The sequence below is a fragment of the Podarcis melisellensis genome, assembly GCF_964234715.1.
Source record: "Podarcis melisellensis genome assembly, chromosome: 8".
NCBI classification, from domain to species: Eukaryota; Metazoa; Chordata; class Lepidosauria; order Squamata; family Lacertidae; genus Podarcis; species Podarcis melisellensis.
The window spans coordinates 83690817-83706165 of NC_138540.1; the positions used below are offsets into that span (position 1 = coordinate 83690817).

Genomic DNA, 15349 nt, shown 5'->3' on the forward strand with positions numbered 1-15349 from the left:
GTCCAGCAGACTGCAGACTGACTGTCTGGAGTCAGCTGGAAATTCGCTGTCAGTGAGGAAGACCATTCAGATTTGACCTTCTGAAGGAAGTTTACCTCAGAAAGCGTGGCTGAACATGCCCCCTGGCCCTGAACTTGGCCTGTAAATACAATCCTCCTCAAGTTATATACTGTTCTTGTTCCATTTGCCATCGGGTGAAGTATTAGAAGGTTCCTTTCTCTCTGGGCTCTGTATGCTTTATTCCAGTTGCTCTGCTAGCCCTGCGAGCGCCAGCCAGCACGGCCGTTTATATATATATTGATTTTAACATACAAATTATAAAATGTACCACAAAACTTATCACTTATACAATCTTTTTAGACTTCCAGCAGCACCTCTGATGATCCACCGTTTTAACCACTTCTTATGCATTTCTTAACTTCATATTGCCTTTACATCTCTTTAACAAATCATCCTTCCCCTTCTCCATTTTTGCAATACTTCCAATAATACTCCTCACAAAACGTCTTGCAAACCTACAAACGTTGTCTGATCTTCACAAATACTTTTCAAGTAGTCCGTAAATTTACTCCAGTCTTCCATGAATTTATGGTCCTGCCGGTTTCGAATCCTTCCTGTTAGTTTATCTAGTTAGTTTATCTAGTACCCCAGCACGGCCGTTTCGGATGGCAACTCCCACCAGCCTCACCCGGCGCAATTTCCCAGCCCTCTGTGCCTCATGCTCACCTGTCGTCGCAATAGGTAAACTTCATGTCCATGGTATGGCGGCTGAGGAAGGTGCCGCTGTCCAGCGGGGTCTCGATGTTAGCGGGGTGAGGGATGGCCTCGCAGATCAGCACCAAACACCGCAAAGGGGGCTCCACGAAGCCGCCTTCTGCCTCCTTCCCCCCTGCTGGCTTGGCGGGCGCATAGGACCGCATATGGCCGGAGCAATGGAGCACCTGCGAGAGGAGAAGAAGAATTGGGGCAGTTCCAACCCACCAATTCCTTCACAGACCCGCCTCCAGAAGCTGTTCTAAGATGGCGCTGCCTCTCAGAAACATCCTTACATTTTCATTCATGCTGCTTGGGTTTTTAAGACTTTAATTTTCAGATGTAAAGGTAAAGGGACCCTTGACCACTAGGTCCCGTCGTGACCAATTCTGGGGTTGTGGCGCTCATCTCACTTTATTGGCCGAGGGAGCCGGCGTACAGCTTCCAGGTCATGTGGCCAGAATGACTACGCCGCTTCTGGCAAACCAGAGCAGCGCACGGAAACGCCGTTTACCTTCCCGCCGGAGTGGTACCTATTTATCTACTTGCACTTTGACGTGCTTTCGAACTGCTAGGCTGGCAGGAGCAGGGACCGAGCAATGGGAACTCGCTCCATCACGGGGATTTGAACCGCCCACCTTCTGACCGGCAAGCCCTAGGCTCTGTGGTTTAACCCACAGCGCCACCTGCGTCTCTAATTTTCAGATAATGAGTTGCAAATACAAAACCACCCATCACACGTCGGTACGATGTGTCTATCCCACCTTAACAGTGATGGGGAAAAGAATATACAGTGGTATCTTGGTTCTCAAATTTAATCTGTTCCGGGAGTCCGTTTGATTCCCGAAATGGTTCGAAAACCAAGGTGCGGCTTCCGATTGGCTGCAGGAGCTTCCTGCCCTCAATTGGAAGCCGCGGAATACATTTGGCTTCTGAAAAATGTTCGCAAACTGTAACACTCACTTCTGGGTTTGTGTAGTTTGGGAGCCAAGCCGTTCGACTACCAAGGTACCACTGTATATACACACACACACACACACACATTCAAGGAAGATAGCAGTCATATGTGCAATCCCACCAAAAAATATAAATATAGGTAACATCATCATCATCACCATTTTGTGCTGCCTTGGTGCTGGTCCAAGCCATGGTTTTCAGCCCCCTCGTTTCTATAACGATGCCCTCAGTACCGTTGCCACAGTAAGGCCCTCCTTTTTCCAGAGTGGCACTTTGCTCTAGAGGAGATTCCCAAACTTATTTGAACTAAAGGTAAAGGGTAAAGGGACCCCTGACCATTAGGTCCAGTCGCAGATGACTCTGGGGTTGCGGCACTCATCTCGCTTTATTGGCCAAGGGAGCCGGCGTACAGCTTCCAGGTCATGTGGCCAGCATGACTAAGCCACTTCTGGCAAACCAGAGCAGCGCACGGAAACGCCGTTTACCTTCCCGCTGGAGTGGTACCTATTTATCTACTTGCACTTTGACGTGCTTTCAAACTGCTAGGATGGCAGGAGCAGGGACCCAGCAACGGGAGCTCACCCCATCGTGGGGATTCGAACCGCCGACCTTCTGATCAGCAAGCCCTAGGCTCTGTGGTTTAACCCACAGCGCCACCCACGTCTCTCTTTATCTGAACCCTTTTCAGGAACAAAACAACAACCTATTACTCCATGCCCCCCTGGAAAGCTACCTTCTTTAAGAAAACAAACAGAAAGATGCAGGGACAAATTTGTTTTCTTTTATGCATGTAGGTTTCTTTACCGTCCCCATTATTTTTATTCAACGCTCCTTCCCTACCCCCCCCCGGCCTTGCAACCGAGGCTACTACCGCCCCTCTGGATTGTTCCAGCGTCCCCCAGGGGGGTGGCATTGCCCCACTTTGTGAAAAGAGCCCTCTTTCCCCCATACTCCCAACACAAAACCCATTTGGTTCCATGCACACCCTCTTAAGACGCATTCGCTCACTTTCCAGGTGGCGGACTTGAGGTTGACGGTGCGCCCCCTGGTCGTGAGGGTGCTCTTCATGCGCAGGGAGAAGCTGCGTTCCGTCTTCACCTCCTTCTTCTTTGAGAAACCTGGGGGGCGGAATTAGAGATGGAAAAGCCTGTCAAGATCTGGGGCGCACAAGTCCAAAGGCTGGTGCAGTGATGGAGCAGGAGTTGGGAAGGGAGGAGAATGTACTTCTTCTGTGGCAGGAAGCGGAGAAGGGGAAATCTAGTCCGCACATATAAACGTAAGAAAATGTAGGGAGGGCAGTGCCATGTGCCACACTAGACCTGGGAGAAGTGGGTTCAAATCCCACCCCTCAGCCATGAAGCTCAATGGGTGGCCTCCGTCTGGTCATTGTCTCTCAGCCTAGCCTACCTCACAGGGCTGTTTTTAGGATAGAATAGGGAGGGAGAGAGCAGCATATACTTACCCAAGCTGGTGGGTGACCTCGGGCAAGTCGCAATCTCTCAACCTGACCCTCACAGGGCCCTCGTGAGGATATTCCGTTCCATTGCATTCCACCCCATTTTTTTGCTCTTTCTCCCCACCAAAAGCCACACATTCCATGCCTACTGTGAGCATGCACACCAAGTAGTTTTTCAGGCCTCCCCAACTCTATGAAAGTTCACCCTCCACCCATTTCTTTTAAAAGCGTTTTTGTACAGTGGTACCTCTGGATGCGAACAGGATCCGTTCCGGAGCCCTGTTCGCATCCTGAGCAGAACGTACCACGTGACTGCGCGTCTGCGGGTCACGTTTTGCCGCTTCCGCGCATGACGTCATTTTGAGCCTCTGCGCATGCGGCGAAACCTGGAAGTGACGCGTTCCATTACTTCCGGGTCGCCTGAAAACGCTTAACCTGAAGCATATCTAACCCGAGGTATGACTGTACTTCTGTTACTCCTGCGAGTCTGCCGACACCTCCCTGGTTGTTTTCATGACAGTGGGAGAATAAGGCCGCCTCTACAACATACATTTTTAAAGTCCTATGCTACCACTTTAAACAGACATGGCTTCTCCCCAAGAACCCTGGGAGTTGTAGTTTGTTTTGGGTGCTGAGAGTCATTAGGAGACTCTTAATTCTCCTCCGGGAACTACAGTTCCCATAGTTCCCTGGGAAGAGGGGTTGACTGTTAAGCCACTCTGGGAACTGTAGCTCTGGAAGGAGCCCCTGAACAGCTCTCAGCCCCCTCCCCTTAACAAACCACACTTCCCAGAATCCTTTGGGGGAAGCCACGATTGCTTAAAGCGGCAATATTCCTGCTTCAAACGCACAGTGCAGATGGGGGGGGGTCCACGTCTGCTATTAGCACATCACGAGGAGTCTGTGAGATAAAGACGCTCTGTTTGTGTGTGGGTCATGGGGAGGAACATTTCTCAAGGCCCAACGGGCATGCATGGGAGAGGATGGCGGAGAGGCACTCACCTTGCCTTGGGCTCAATACATCTTGCAGTTCTTCTTGATCACAGGGATGAATGAAGTCAAAGACGCTGTGACCAATGAGCTCCAGCTAGCGGAAGGAAAGAGAATTGGGGACATCAGAAAGCAACACACGGGGCGGGGAGAGGTTGGAGCCAGCACACTGCCTCCGCTAAGCCTAGCGGGACACCATATGCTAGAAGCGCATGCAAAGGAGCCGAGATCTGCTAGAAAGCAGCCAGTTGGTCTGGGCTCTCTGGAGCCAGCCAATCAGAAATCCCACCTCCTTCCTGTGTTCCCTTTCACTCTCCCACGTACGCCAGAAATTCAATAAAGCCGCATCACATATCGCAAAGGGCACATTTTCCCGAACGCCTGTGTTTTGCTTTTAGGTTGCTTTCGAGTCTCGAGCAAAAACGTCTGCAGCTGTTTCAGAGCAGGCGCTTCGCAGGAGAAAACCGCCGGCCTCAGTACAACCAGCACCGTCAGAGGGGAAAGTGAATTTTGCTCGTGTCAAGAATTCTGGTTACTTGGGGGATAAAGAAACGCATTGGTTCAACTTGGTTTTCAGCAACTTGCGTGCATTCCGTTTCCAAAAAGAGGAAAGTTAAAGAGGAAAGATAAAACCCCAGCATGATTTGAAAATATATTTTGGAAAAAATGTAATAATTCTCTCTCTGGATTAAGAAGAAAAGCAAGATTTTGGAAGTGGAAACCGGAAAATGCTATTTTCTAGCAACCCTTTCCTGAGGGCAAGATCTCCACTCCCAAAATCACAGGGCTGAGGGAAACCTCAAAGGCATCATCCTGCTGTAACTACTCCAGTAAAATAAAACAATCCATTCAGCAATCAATCTGCCACAGGGGATTTTTTTTTTCCGCCTTAAAAAATACAAATGCCAACACTGAGTGCGATTCAGCAAGCCTGAAGGAAAAGCGTTGTCCTTAATTTTCCAGTGCACACAAAATAAAGACAATATAAAGCCTTTGTTTCCGGACTGCCAAGTTGCATAAGTAATTTCAAAGTGCATAGCAACCACTTCCACAATGAACGCTCTCTTTCAAAAGGTCACAGGCTCTCGCCCCCAAACACTGATCTTCATCGGGCTGCCCTGTTAATATTCTGGGCGGGCTGCTGTCTTCCTGCCCAGGCCCACCCATACCCCTTTGCCCTCAGGGTCTTTTTTTATATATATAAATTTTTATTAAGTTTTCTTTTACAAATAATTTTGACAACCATGTTTACAAATTTGCAATTTTTTGAACTTCCGCCAGCACCTCCCTCAATCATCCATTTTTCATATCTTTACGCATTTTCTATGTAGTATTGCCGATTTGATATTAACCTTCCATCTCAGTTTCATTCTTACAATATACCTGGTATTATCACAAAGCCTCTTTAAAACCCACTAGCGTTGTCTGTTCATCACATATAGTTTTCAGATATTCCGTAAACTTTCCCCAGTCCTCAATGAATTTGCCCTCAGGGTCTTGGTTAGGAAGCAGCTGCCTGGAAGAAAAATCTTGGGATGACCTCCTCACCCTGACAGTAACAGGGGAGTTTCCCATCTTCCTATTACAGATCATGGTTGCCAGAAGAGGAAACCTCTGTATGCCAGCTGCCATACAGCTGCCATACAGAATCACAAGCAAGGAACAGTGATGTTGTGATCATGTCCTCCTGGTGATTTTCCCACTGGTTGGCCACTGGAAGAAGAGGATGCTGGACTTTGGCTGAATTCAGCAGGGCCCATCTTAAGTTCCTGTGCTGCCCACGGCAGAAATGTCCAGAGTAAAAACAATTTGCCAAGTCCCCCATTAGAGAGGGCGTGATCTACGGGAAGCTTCAGGCACCAGGCCTGTTGGCAGACCAAATCTGTGTTATGTCTGCAAACATGATGCGAAAGGCCTGGAGACAAGTCAGGTCGTGGCATCTACAGCAGTGACCAGAGCGGGAATAACCACTGGGAGGAGCGCAGAGAGAATACCATATTTTTCACTTCATAATGTGGGAATGTTCAGATTTGCAGGACACGATACATTGTCTGATTATACAGTGGTACCTCGCAAGACGAATGCCTCGTAAGACGGAAAACTCGCAAGACGAAAGAGTTTTTCGTTTTTTGAGTTGCTTCGCAAGACGAATTTCCCTATGGGCTTGCTTCGCAAGACGAAAACGTCTTGAAAGTTTGTTTCCTTTTTCTTAAAACCGTTAATACCCAGGGAATCCGTGCTTCGCAAGACGAAAAAACTCACAGAACGAATTAATTTCGTCTTGCAAGGTACCACTGTATCCTTATCCAACTTGTGTTAACAAGTTCCCCAATTTCAGCAGGGTAACACATTCCCCTTTATTTTAAGTTTGCAACGGCTGCGTTTGCTCAGGCTCACTAAAGCCTCTATAATAACTGTTCTGGTATTTTCCCCTTATTCCCTCATAAAATAGAAGAGACGACACAGTCTTTTACAAAAGTATAAAAAGAGTTTACTCACATTCTGTTCACAATCAGATCCCAGAAGGCAGACTTATCTTAATGAAGTAACATACACTTGGAATCTATCTTATAAGAAGACAGTCCCTTTGTCCTCTCTTGGCTGGAGGCCAAGAGGGCATCTTTGGCTAAGCAGATGTTGCTTCTTCGATGCATGTATTCAAAGAGAGAGAGATGGCTGCCCTGCCCTGTGCTTTTGTCCTTACCTGCACAGGTGAGGCCACGCCCACCTCTAGTCACATGCAGAGGAAGTCTGTCCCAGCCCAGAAGGAAACAGGAAGTTGACCTGCTGGCTGGACAAACATTATTCCCCATGCACAAACATGTTCACTCTAGGAATGTTGTACTTGACTGCTCTTGTGTTTCACATCCCACACATGAGACACACTTTTTTCCTCTTACAAAGCTTATGGAGCGAATGTGTGGTCCCTGGAGCCAAATTGCCGGAGTGCGGCACGCTCCTGAGCAGCTCTTTGGTGGTGGTGTGGAGCCGCGCTGCTCTACCGGCAACCTCCGCTTCCCCCTGCAGCCCCGGGAAGGTTTGGGAGCAGCGGGCAGGCTGCGAGCAGATGCCCCACGCTCCTGAGCTGCTCTTTGGGAGTGGGGAGCCACGCTGCTCTGTTTCTCCCGCTTCACTGAAGAGGCTTTGCGCAGCTACCCCTGAAGCCAGCACAGCAAGAGGGAGAGCTGCACAGCGCCTGTTGTTGTGACGCCTTAGTCTGTCCTCCCTCCTCCTCCTTCCTCTTCAACGACATTTGATTCAGAATATTTTTCTTCTTCTTTTCCTCCTCTAAAAACTAGGTGCGTCTTATGGTTGGGTGCGTCTTATAGAGCGAAAAATATGGTGGATGCCATGGTGCATTTGCAGCAGCACAACCGGACGCCTTCCTCTACCCCAGCTGCAACAAAACATGTCTCTCCTGCATCGGTCTTTACAGCCACAGCAGGCGCTGTGATTCTCCAATAGTTTGGGCTTCTCCCCCCAAACCGCACCCTTCCTTTGTCTCCCAAGGCAGACAGATGCGAACCAACCACCAGTCTCTCTTTCTGCAGAGAGTTGCCGGGAACCCGCTTGTGGCAAATGAATGTGTTTGTGTGTGGTTTTAGTTCAGCTGCACTCAGAGCCACGCTAGACGTCCCTTCCCCTCCCCAGTGCCCGAAATAAAATTAGCCTCAAGGAAGTTCTTGGCAGCAGGAGAATCAGAGCTGGTTCATCTCCCATCACCAAAAGAGGCCTGGACAGAAAGATGCGACTGGGAACATAACCAAGTGCACAAAGGTGGGAGTCACGCCCATCGCCCTGCCCTCTTTCCCACCCGTCCCCACACATTTTTGGCATGTGGCCCTTGGAAGGGAATCCAGCCTTCAAGCTGAGAAAGGTTCCCCGCCCTGATTAACCTGTCCAGGCAAAATACCTCCTGCCAGTTTTGTGGAACTGCAGAACAGCATCCCCCTGACTTCTGTAGGTGCCCCACCTCATCAACCTGCACAGGTGTCCTCTGGTCCTGGCCAGGTGGCAGTGCCTCACCTGACTGAGGCCCAGGTGCTTGTTGACGTTCTCGGAGAGGTAGATCATGTCCCCTTCCTCGGTCAGGACCATGAGGAAGCCATCCAGGGCCTTCAGGTAATACGCGTCCACCTGCTCCTCTGCCTCCACCTCATCTCTCCATTCTCCTGGTTTTAAAGGAAGCAGAAAAAGAGTTGCTTCAGGGAAAAGCTCGCTCAGGTACATGCCGTGGCACAGAGACAGGACCCGCAACTCTGGGGCAGCCTAGATGGCACATACACAAGGCACCTTGTTGGAAACAACCAATCTGGAAGTTCAAGGCTCCTGCTGAGAATACCCCTTTCAAGCCTCCTTGCCACTCACTCTTTGCAACTTGTGGGGTGATCAAAATGCTGCTTTCTGACCTAAGGAACGTCTTACAATGATCCTGGGCTTCATTGAGAACTCCTTGGGCCCAGAAATGGAAGACGCTACGAACTTTAAACCTCCCGCTGTGGTACAACATTGTGTGGTCTTTGGCTACTGCAGAGAAAATAACTCACAAAACCCAGAACATTTCTTACATGTCGAATTTCGATATGCAGAACTTTCTTCCCTCATCCTAATTTGGTTCCTCTATGTGTTTGGATGCTTTCATTTTTCAACATTATCTGCTCCCTATTTATTTATTCTGTGAACCACCCTGATATCCTGTGATGAAAGGAGGTACATCAATTTAATAAGCGATTATTATTTTTTTGGAAAATACACTCTGTGTACTGCTTCTTTGTTTTGTATATTTGATTATGGTTTTTTGATTTTACATTAATAGAAATACACATACACACACTGCACTCCCGGAGCAAGAACAGCATAACAATCAATCCCTCTTCTCAGGGAATTGTAGCTCTAAGATGGCAACAGTGAGGTCTTCCAACAACTCTGAGTGCCCTTAATAAACTACAGCTCCCAGGATTCTTTTGGGGAAGCGATGACTGTTTAAAGTGGAATCAAAGCGCTTTAAATGTATGGTTTGAATGGGGCCGATGTTGCTTTACATCCAAAACTTTCCAAGCAAAATCCTTCAGGAAACACGACACAGTAGGCACAGTACATATTTTAACACCCAGAAATTGACGAAAGCCACAGCTGAGATCTCCAGTCAGGGAAGAGTTGTCAATCTAAAAGGCTTTCAATGGATGCTAATTTGTACAGGGAGAGGACTCCATGAAAAAAGGGATGCAATGCTAGGATGTCACAGGGCAGGAATCGGGTATCTTCAGCAGCTATCACACCACCTGCCAATGAGTACACAACCTGAACAGGTATCTAGGGAACAAGAAGATCTTTCAAGTAACACAATCCCTGTGTTGTTTAGCACCTTGTATACAAGTACCAAAATTGTTGGACCACGGGCACACTGGCAGCCAAGGGAAGCTGTCTCAGCAGTCCACCCAGAACTCACTGTAATAATTCAGCCCTGAAGTTATAAACACCTGGACAGATGTACGGAAATACCTGTAGCTCCCTTACTATCAGGAAGCTGGCCAAAAGCCCTTCAAGCAGCAAAGGGCAGGGGGTCAGCTTGCAACACAACAAAACTTTTGAAAGGCAGGCTTAGGAACCGTGGAATTTAGTACAGATAACAAAAATGGAGAATCCCAGCTCCACACAGCCCAGCCACTTGGATGCTTTTTTTTTAATGATATTTTATTAAATTTTAACAGAGAAAAGGTTACAAAGCAATAGACAGAAAAGTAAAAAGGCACAAATAAATACAAAAACCAAAATTTAACATAAAAAAGTAAAAAGGAAAACAAATCCCTCTTTTCAATTTCTTACCATTCATTTACTTATTTTCCTGACCTCCTCTCACCTCCCTTTTTTGTATTCCATTTAAAAATTGGTTCAGCAAATTCATACCCTCTATATTTTACCCTTGATTATTTATCACTTCAAATTTTCATCTAATATCAATCCATTCTTACAAATTCTTATTTTACCTTTATTACTAGAACTGCTTCGTTTCATTTCAACATCATTACCATTTCACTTGGGTGCTTTTGGACAGGGAAAGCCTGGCTTCTGTGCTCAGGTAACCTCTAGGTTAGATTACTGCAATGAACGTAGGGCTGCCTCTGACTGCACCAGCTGCCAATTACCGTATTTTTCGCACCATAGGACGCATCGGAGAATAGGACGCACCTTGTTTTAGAGGGGGGAGAACAAGAAAAAAAATTCTCCCCCTCTCTGCCCAGCGCCCCTTCAGCGAAGCGGCAGGAGGTGCTGTGCAGAGACGGGGAGAATTTCCCCCCTCTTGTTTTCCCGCTCTAAAACAAGGTGCCGTTTAAGGTGCGTTCAGGCGGCTACCTTGGAAGCCTGGAGAGCGAGTGGGGTCGGTGTGCACCGACCCCTCTCGCTCTCCAGGCTTCAGCTTCCTTTCAACCTGCTCTTTGGGGCTGGCGGGGGGAAGCTCACCACCAGCCCCAAAGAGCAGGTCAGGGAGCAGCGGAAAGGCGCAGTGGAGAGGCTCCTGCCATAGTCGCGCGTCACCTCTCCAGCCGGGAGAGGGTCGCGGGGGGCTTCCTTTGCCCCGCGCGCGTTCTCCCAGCTGGAGAGGTGACGCGCGGCTATAGAGGTTCCTGCCATAGCCGGGCGTCACCTCTCCAGCCGGGCGAGGGTCGCGGGGCTATGGCGTCATCGCTCCATAGGACGCACACACATTTCCCCTTTATTTTTGAAGGGGGAAAAGTGCGTACCATAGAGCGAAAAATACGGTAGTTTCTGGGCCCAATTCAATGTGCTGGTTTGGGCCTATAAAGCCTTAAACGACTTAGGAGCGCAATACGTCAAAGACCTCTTTCCATATGAACCTACCTGAGACCCTGAAGGTCCTTACTCATGTCCCTCCCCCACGAGAGATCCGGAGGGTAGCAACATGAGAACAAGGACTTCTCTGCAGTGGCTCCCTATTTGTGGCATGCTCTCCCCAGGAAGTCTCGCCTGGCACCTTCATTATACACCTTTAGGCGCCAAGTGAAAACATTCATCTTCAACCAAGCCTTTGGCTGATTAATATCCTAAACCTTTTAAATGTGTTTGTAGGAAGCGGGGTGGGGGAGAGGTTATTGTTTCGTTTTGTCCTTGTTTTTATTATGTACTTTGTATTCTTTTATCTTGCATTTTAATTTTGCGAATCACCCTGAGATCTATGAATGAAGGGTGGTATACAAATTTTAATTATTATAATTATTGTTTATTTTTTGCACCCTGCCCATCTGACTGGGTTGCCCGCGCCACTCCGGGCAGCTTCCAACAGAATATACAAAAACACAACAGAACATCACACATTAACAGCTTCCTGATATAGGGCTGCATTCAGATGTCTACAGAAGGTCAGATAATTATTTACTTCCTTGACATCTGATGGGAGGGCGCCACCACCAAGAAGGCCCTCAAGCCTGGTTCCCTGTAACATCGCTTCTTGCATTGAGGGGACCACCAGAAGGCCCTTGGAGCTGGACCTCATTGCTTTCAGACAGCCAGACCACTAGGCACCCCCAATTTCAAAACCACCACCACTCCCCAATTTATGTAACCCTCTGAGGTTTACATAAACACCCCAACCACCACAGACCATTTACATTTGTGCCGAGTTGTAATAGCTATTGCATTTTTTTATGACACTTTCATAACATTTATCATGATTGAAGTTGGCCTCAATGTCTGTCTGGAGGGCAGAAATTGAAAATCTGAATGCAGAAAGGTGGGAGTGTCAATTTGGATTAAAAAATTCAAAACCACCACCAGAACTAGCCCAGGCTTCTGCCTCAGTGACACCCAAGTCCCGAGATCAGAACTGCCCATCGCATTTCCAAGCTGCCACAAACAGGACTAGAAACTTGCTTTTTTTGAGCTTCAAAGGAAGGCGGGGAGTCTCGGGTTCAAGGCTGCTGCCGGTTTGGTCCAACAGCCGTCCTTTTGTTGGGCGTCGGCGGGCAAGCGCTCCTCCCCATCGGACAATGCCTGTCAATTGAGCATCCCTCTGCGGCAGCCGCTACACGGGTCTACCAGTGGGAGCGGAAAGGAGAAGGAGATTCTAGAAGTTGCTTAGCAACGGGGTCCATGGCGGGCGATAACATAAATGTGGAGGAGGCTCTAAGGGGCAGGTGGCTTTCGATTTCCCGCCTACCACTTTTCCCCACCTGTTTGGGGTTCTAGCTAGCATTCGCTCGGCTGCAGCTCAGATGTTGAGTCCCAGCATTGAGGCGTCTGCGAGGCAGAACACAGCGCACTGAGACGGCACGTCGCATGATCCAGAACCCCTCGAGAAGCCAGGGAGCTCAGGACTGCCAGCGGAGCAGGATTGGGACATTGGGGGTGGGTGGCGGTGCAAGGAAGAGGGGAACCCCGAGAGAACGTGGCAGCCCTCACCTGAATTCAGTAGCTTGTGCATCCGCAGGTAACTGATGGTCAGCCGCATGATGGAGGCCTTGTCCAGGTGGGCACTGACCCCCCGGGCAAAGGGCAGGGTGTGCGCCAGCTGGTAGAAAACCTCCGTCTCCTTGCTGCGGCGGCATCGCGCCGCGTCCCTCGATTTCTCCTTCCGGATTTCTGTGGTGGACCTGCAGGGAAAGGAAGGAAGGTCAGGGGTTCGTTTGTGTGTGTTTTTTGAGCAAGAGAACTGAGCTCCTTTACCTTTTTAAAATTAAATAATTGCCGTATTTTTCCGTCTATAAGACGCCCCCATATATAAGACGCCCCCTATTTTGGGGGACTCAGATTTAAGAAAATGGGGGGAGATGTATCCATGTATAAGATTTTTGACATAATTTTTAAAGGGGGGGGGGACCTAGTCTTATACACAGAAAAATACAGTACTTTTTTTTTGTCAGGGTGAGTCAAAAATCCACCTCTATCTGTAACCCATAAAATCGTAGCTATTTCGAATCCAGATCTTTGTTTGCTTGAGTTTATTAATCACATCTTGCATTTAGCCGCTGCCCAGGGGCCGGGGGGGGGGACTTCAACTGGGCCCACAACAAACAAACAAACAAACAAACACACACACACACCTTTTTTTTCCAGAAAAAGCACTGAAACATGAGAGTTGGCAGCACTTTTGAAGTAGGCCTCCAGGCAGGGCTATTATGGGATATCTGCTTGTGTCATGTTGTTCATGTTAGACAAGGAGGACTGAGGAGACACGAGTTCAAATCTTCGCTCGACCGCAATGGAGCTCCCTAGGTGACTTTAGGCCTGTCAGTCTAGCCTACCTCTCAGGGTTGTTGTGAGGAATGGGGAAAGGAACGACACATGCTAAGCTGAACTTCTTGGAGGAAAAGCAAGATATCAAATGAATACAGAAAACAAATAAGAACATTGTCTCAGGACTCCCGTTTACAGAAGCTGTTGTTCTGAGTTCTATTCCCAGGTCAAAGGATGAGGATGTGACCGGTCAAATAACATTTTTGTTATGGATTTATGTTATGAGAAGAGCAGAAGACAATAGTCAACAAGTCTGACAAGCCACGGACAAAACAAGGGGGGACGACCAGAAGTCCTTGTTTCACAAGATAGCCATTAGCGTCTTTAAAAGCACACCTGATTTTATTTATTTGCACAGGGAGACCTATGTTGTCCTTTCCACCTTCACAACAACCCTGTGAGGTAGGTTAGGCTGAGATTTAGGGACCAGCCACTGTGAGAAGAGGATGCTACGCTAGAAGGGTCTTCGATCTGAACTTGGAGGTGAGTTCACATATACCAGGGAAAGCTTTGCTGAGATTTGCTGCGGCTTTAGGGAGGAAGGCAGATCTCGCTCTTGCCCCTTGCTTACAAAATAACGCTCTAAGGAATTCTAAAAGAAAAATCGGGGAAGGGGAAAAAGTTGCCATCTACCAAGTGGACTTCTTGAAATATCTGTAAAAGGTAAAGGTAAAGGGGCCCCTGACCATTAGGTCCAGTCGTGGCCGACTCTGGGGTTGTGGCGCTCATCTCGCTTTATTGGCGTACAGCTTCCAGGTCATGTGGCCAGCATGACTAAGCCGCTTCTGGCGAACCAGAGCAGCGCACGGAAACGCCATTTACCTTCCTGCCAGAGTGGTACCTATTTATCTACTTGCACTTTGACATGCTTTCAAACTGCTAGGTTGGCAGGAGCAGGGACCGAGCAACGGGAGCTCACCCCGTCACGGGGATTCGAACTGCCGAACTTCTGATCGGCAAGTCCTAGGCTCTGTGGTTTAACCCACAGCGCCACTTGCGTCCCCCACAGTCAAATAATGGGTGGCCAAGCTGACAATATTTGGGGTGTGTGCCAACCCTTCCCAGGCCCAATAAACAGAGATCAGCTCTGCAACCTGGGCATTTATTCCCAGGATAACCTACCAAAGGAGGGGGCAACTCTCCCTCCAAAACACCCGACTCCTGCAACTTCCACTAGCAGAATCATAGAATTGGAGAGTTGGAAGGGAACCCCAGGGGTCATCTAGTCCAACCCGCTGCAATGCAGGAACTCAAAGCAGAAGAAAAGAAGAAGATAAAAGATCTGATGACCATTAAAGACGGATGCACTCATTTGGAAGAAACAAGAAGGGATAGTTCTCCTGGGAACATGGGTCAGAATATGGGTAGGGGGAGGCCGAGTCTGAAAGTTAGATCTCTCCCTGCTTGTGGATATCTAGCACCTCAGGGGTAAAGGTTTGACAACAGGCTCACGCGATCTTCAAACACAAGATAAAGCAATGCAACCCTGTGATTTGTCACCCACGTCAGGGTATGTTTATGGCACCAACCCACGCAGGCACACCATGTTCCACAACAGCAAAGCCACAGATTACATGGAACAACACACCCAACATTCGCAATCCCATTTATCACCCATTCTTCTCTGAAGAGTTCACTAAGCCGATTTTTATCCTCCCGATAACCTTGCGAGGTAGGCTACGCCATGAGTGACGTTGCTCAAGGCAAGCTTCCTGGCTCGGGTTTCCCACAGTCCGTTACATCACACTCTAGGCCGACTGAAGAGGCAGGGAGCTCAAGCTGAGATAGCCTGGATAGCGTGTGGCGCTGAGAACGCCAAGGTTGCAGGTTCGATTCCCAAATGGGATAGCTGTGAATCCCTACATTGCATGGGATTGGACTAGAATACTCTCAAGGGCCCCTCAGCTCTACGATTCTATGATTTCCCCATTAGACTTGAAG

General features: G+C 48.5%; 1 protein-coding gene across 2 annotated transcripts in view; it reads right to left on the minus strand.

Moving 5' to 3' along the window:
• The window catches only part of HIF3A (hypoxia inducible factor 3 subunit alpha), a 59663-nt gene that overhangs the window by 20029 nt on the left and 24285 nt on the right, over positions 1 to 15349 (minus strand). For both annotated transcript variants that reach the window (XM_081922020.1, XM_081922019.1), the window contains exons 2-6: positions 12575 to 12765; positions 8183 to 8328; positions 4169 to 4253; positions 2719 to 2828; positions 727 to 941 (exon numbers count right to left, since the gene is read on the minus strand). In XM_081922020.1, coding sequence (XP_081778146.1) covers positions 727 to 941; positions 2719 to 2828; positions 4169 to 4253; positions 8183 to 8328; positions 12575 to 12765 — 747 coding nt within the window. The remainder of the gene's footprint in view (positions 1 to 726; positions 942 to 2718; positions 2829 to 4168; positions 4254 to 8182; positions 8329 to 12574; positions 12766 to 15349) is intronic.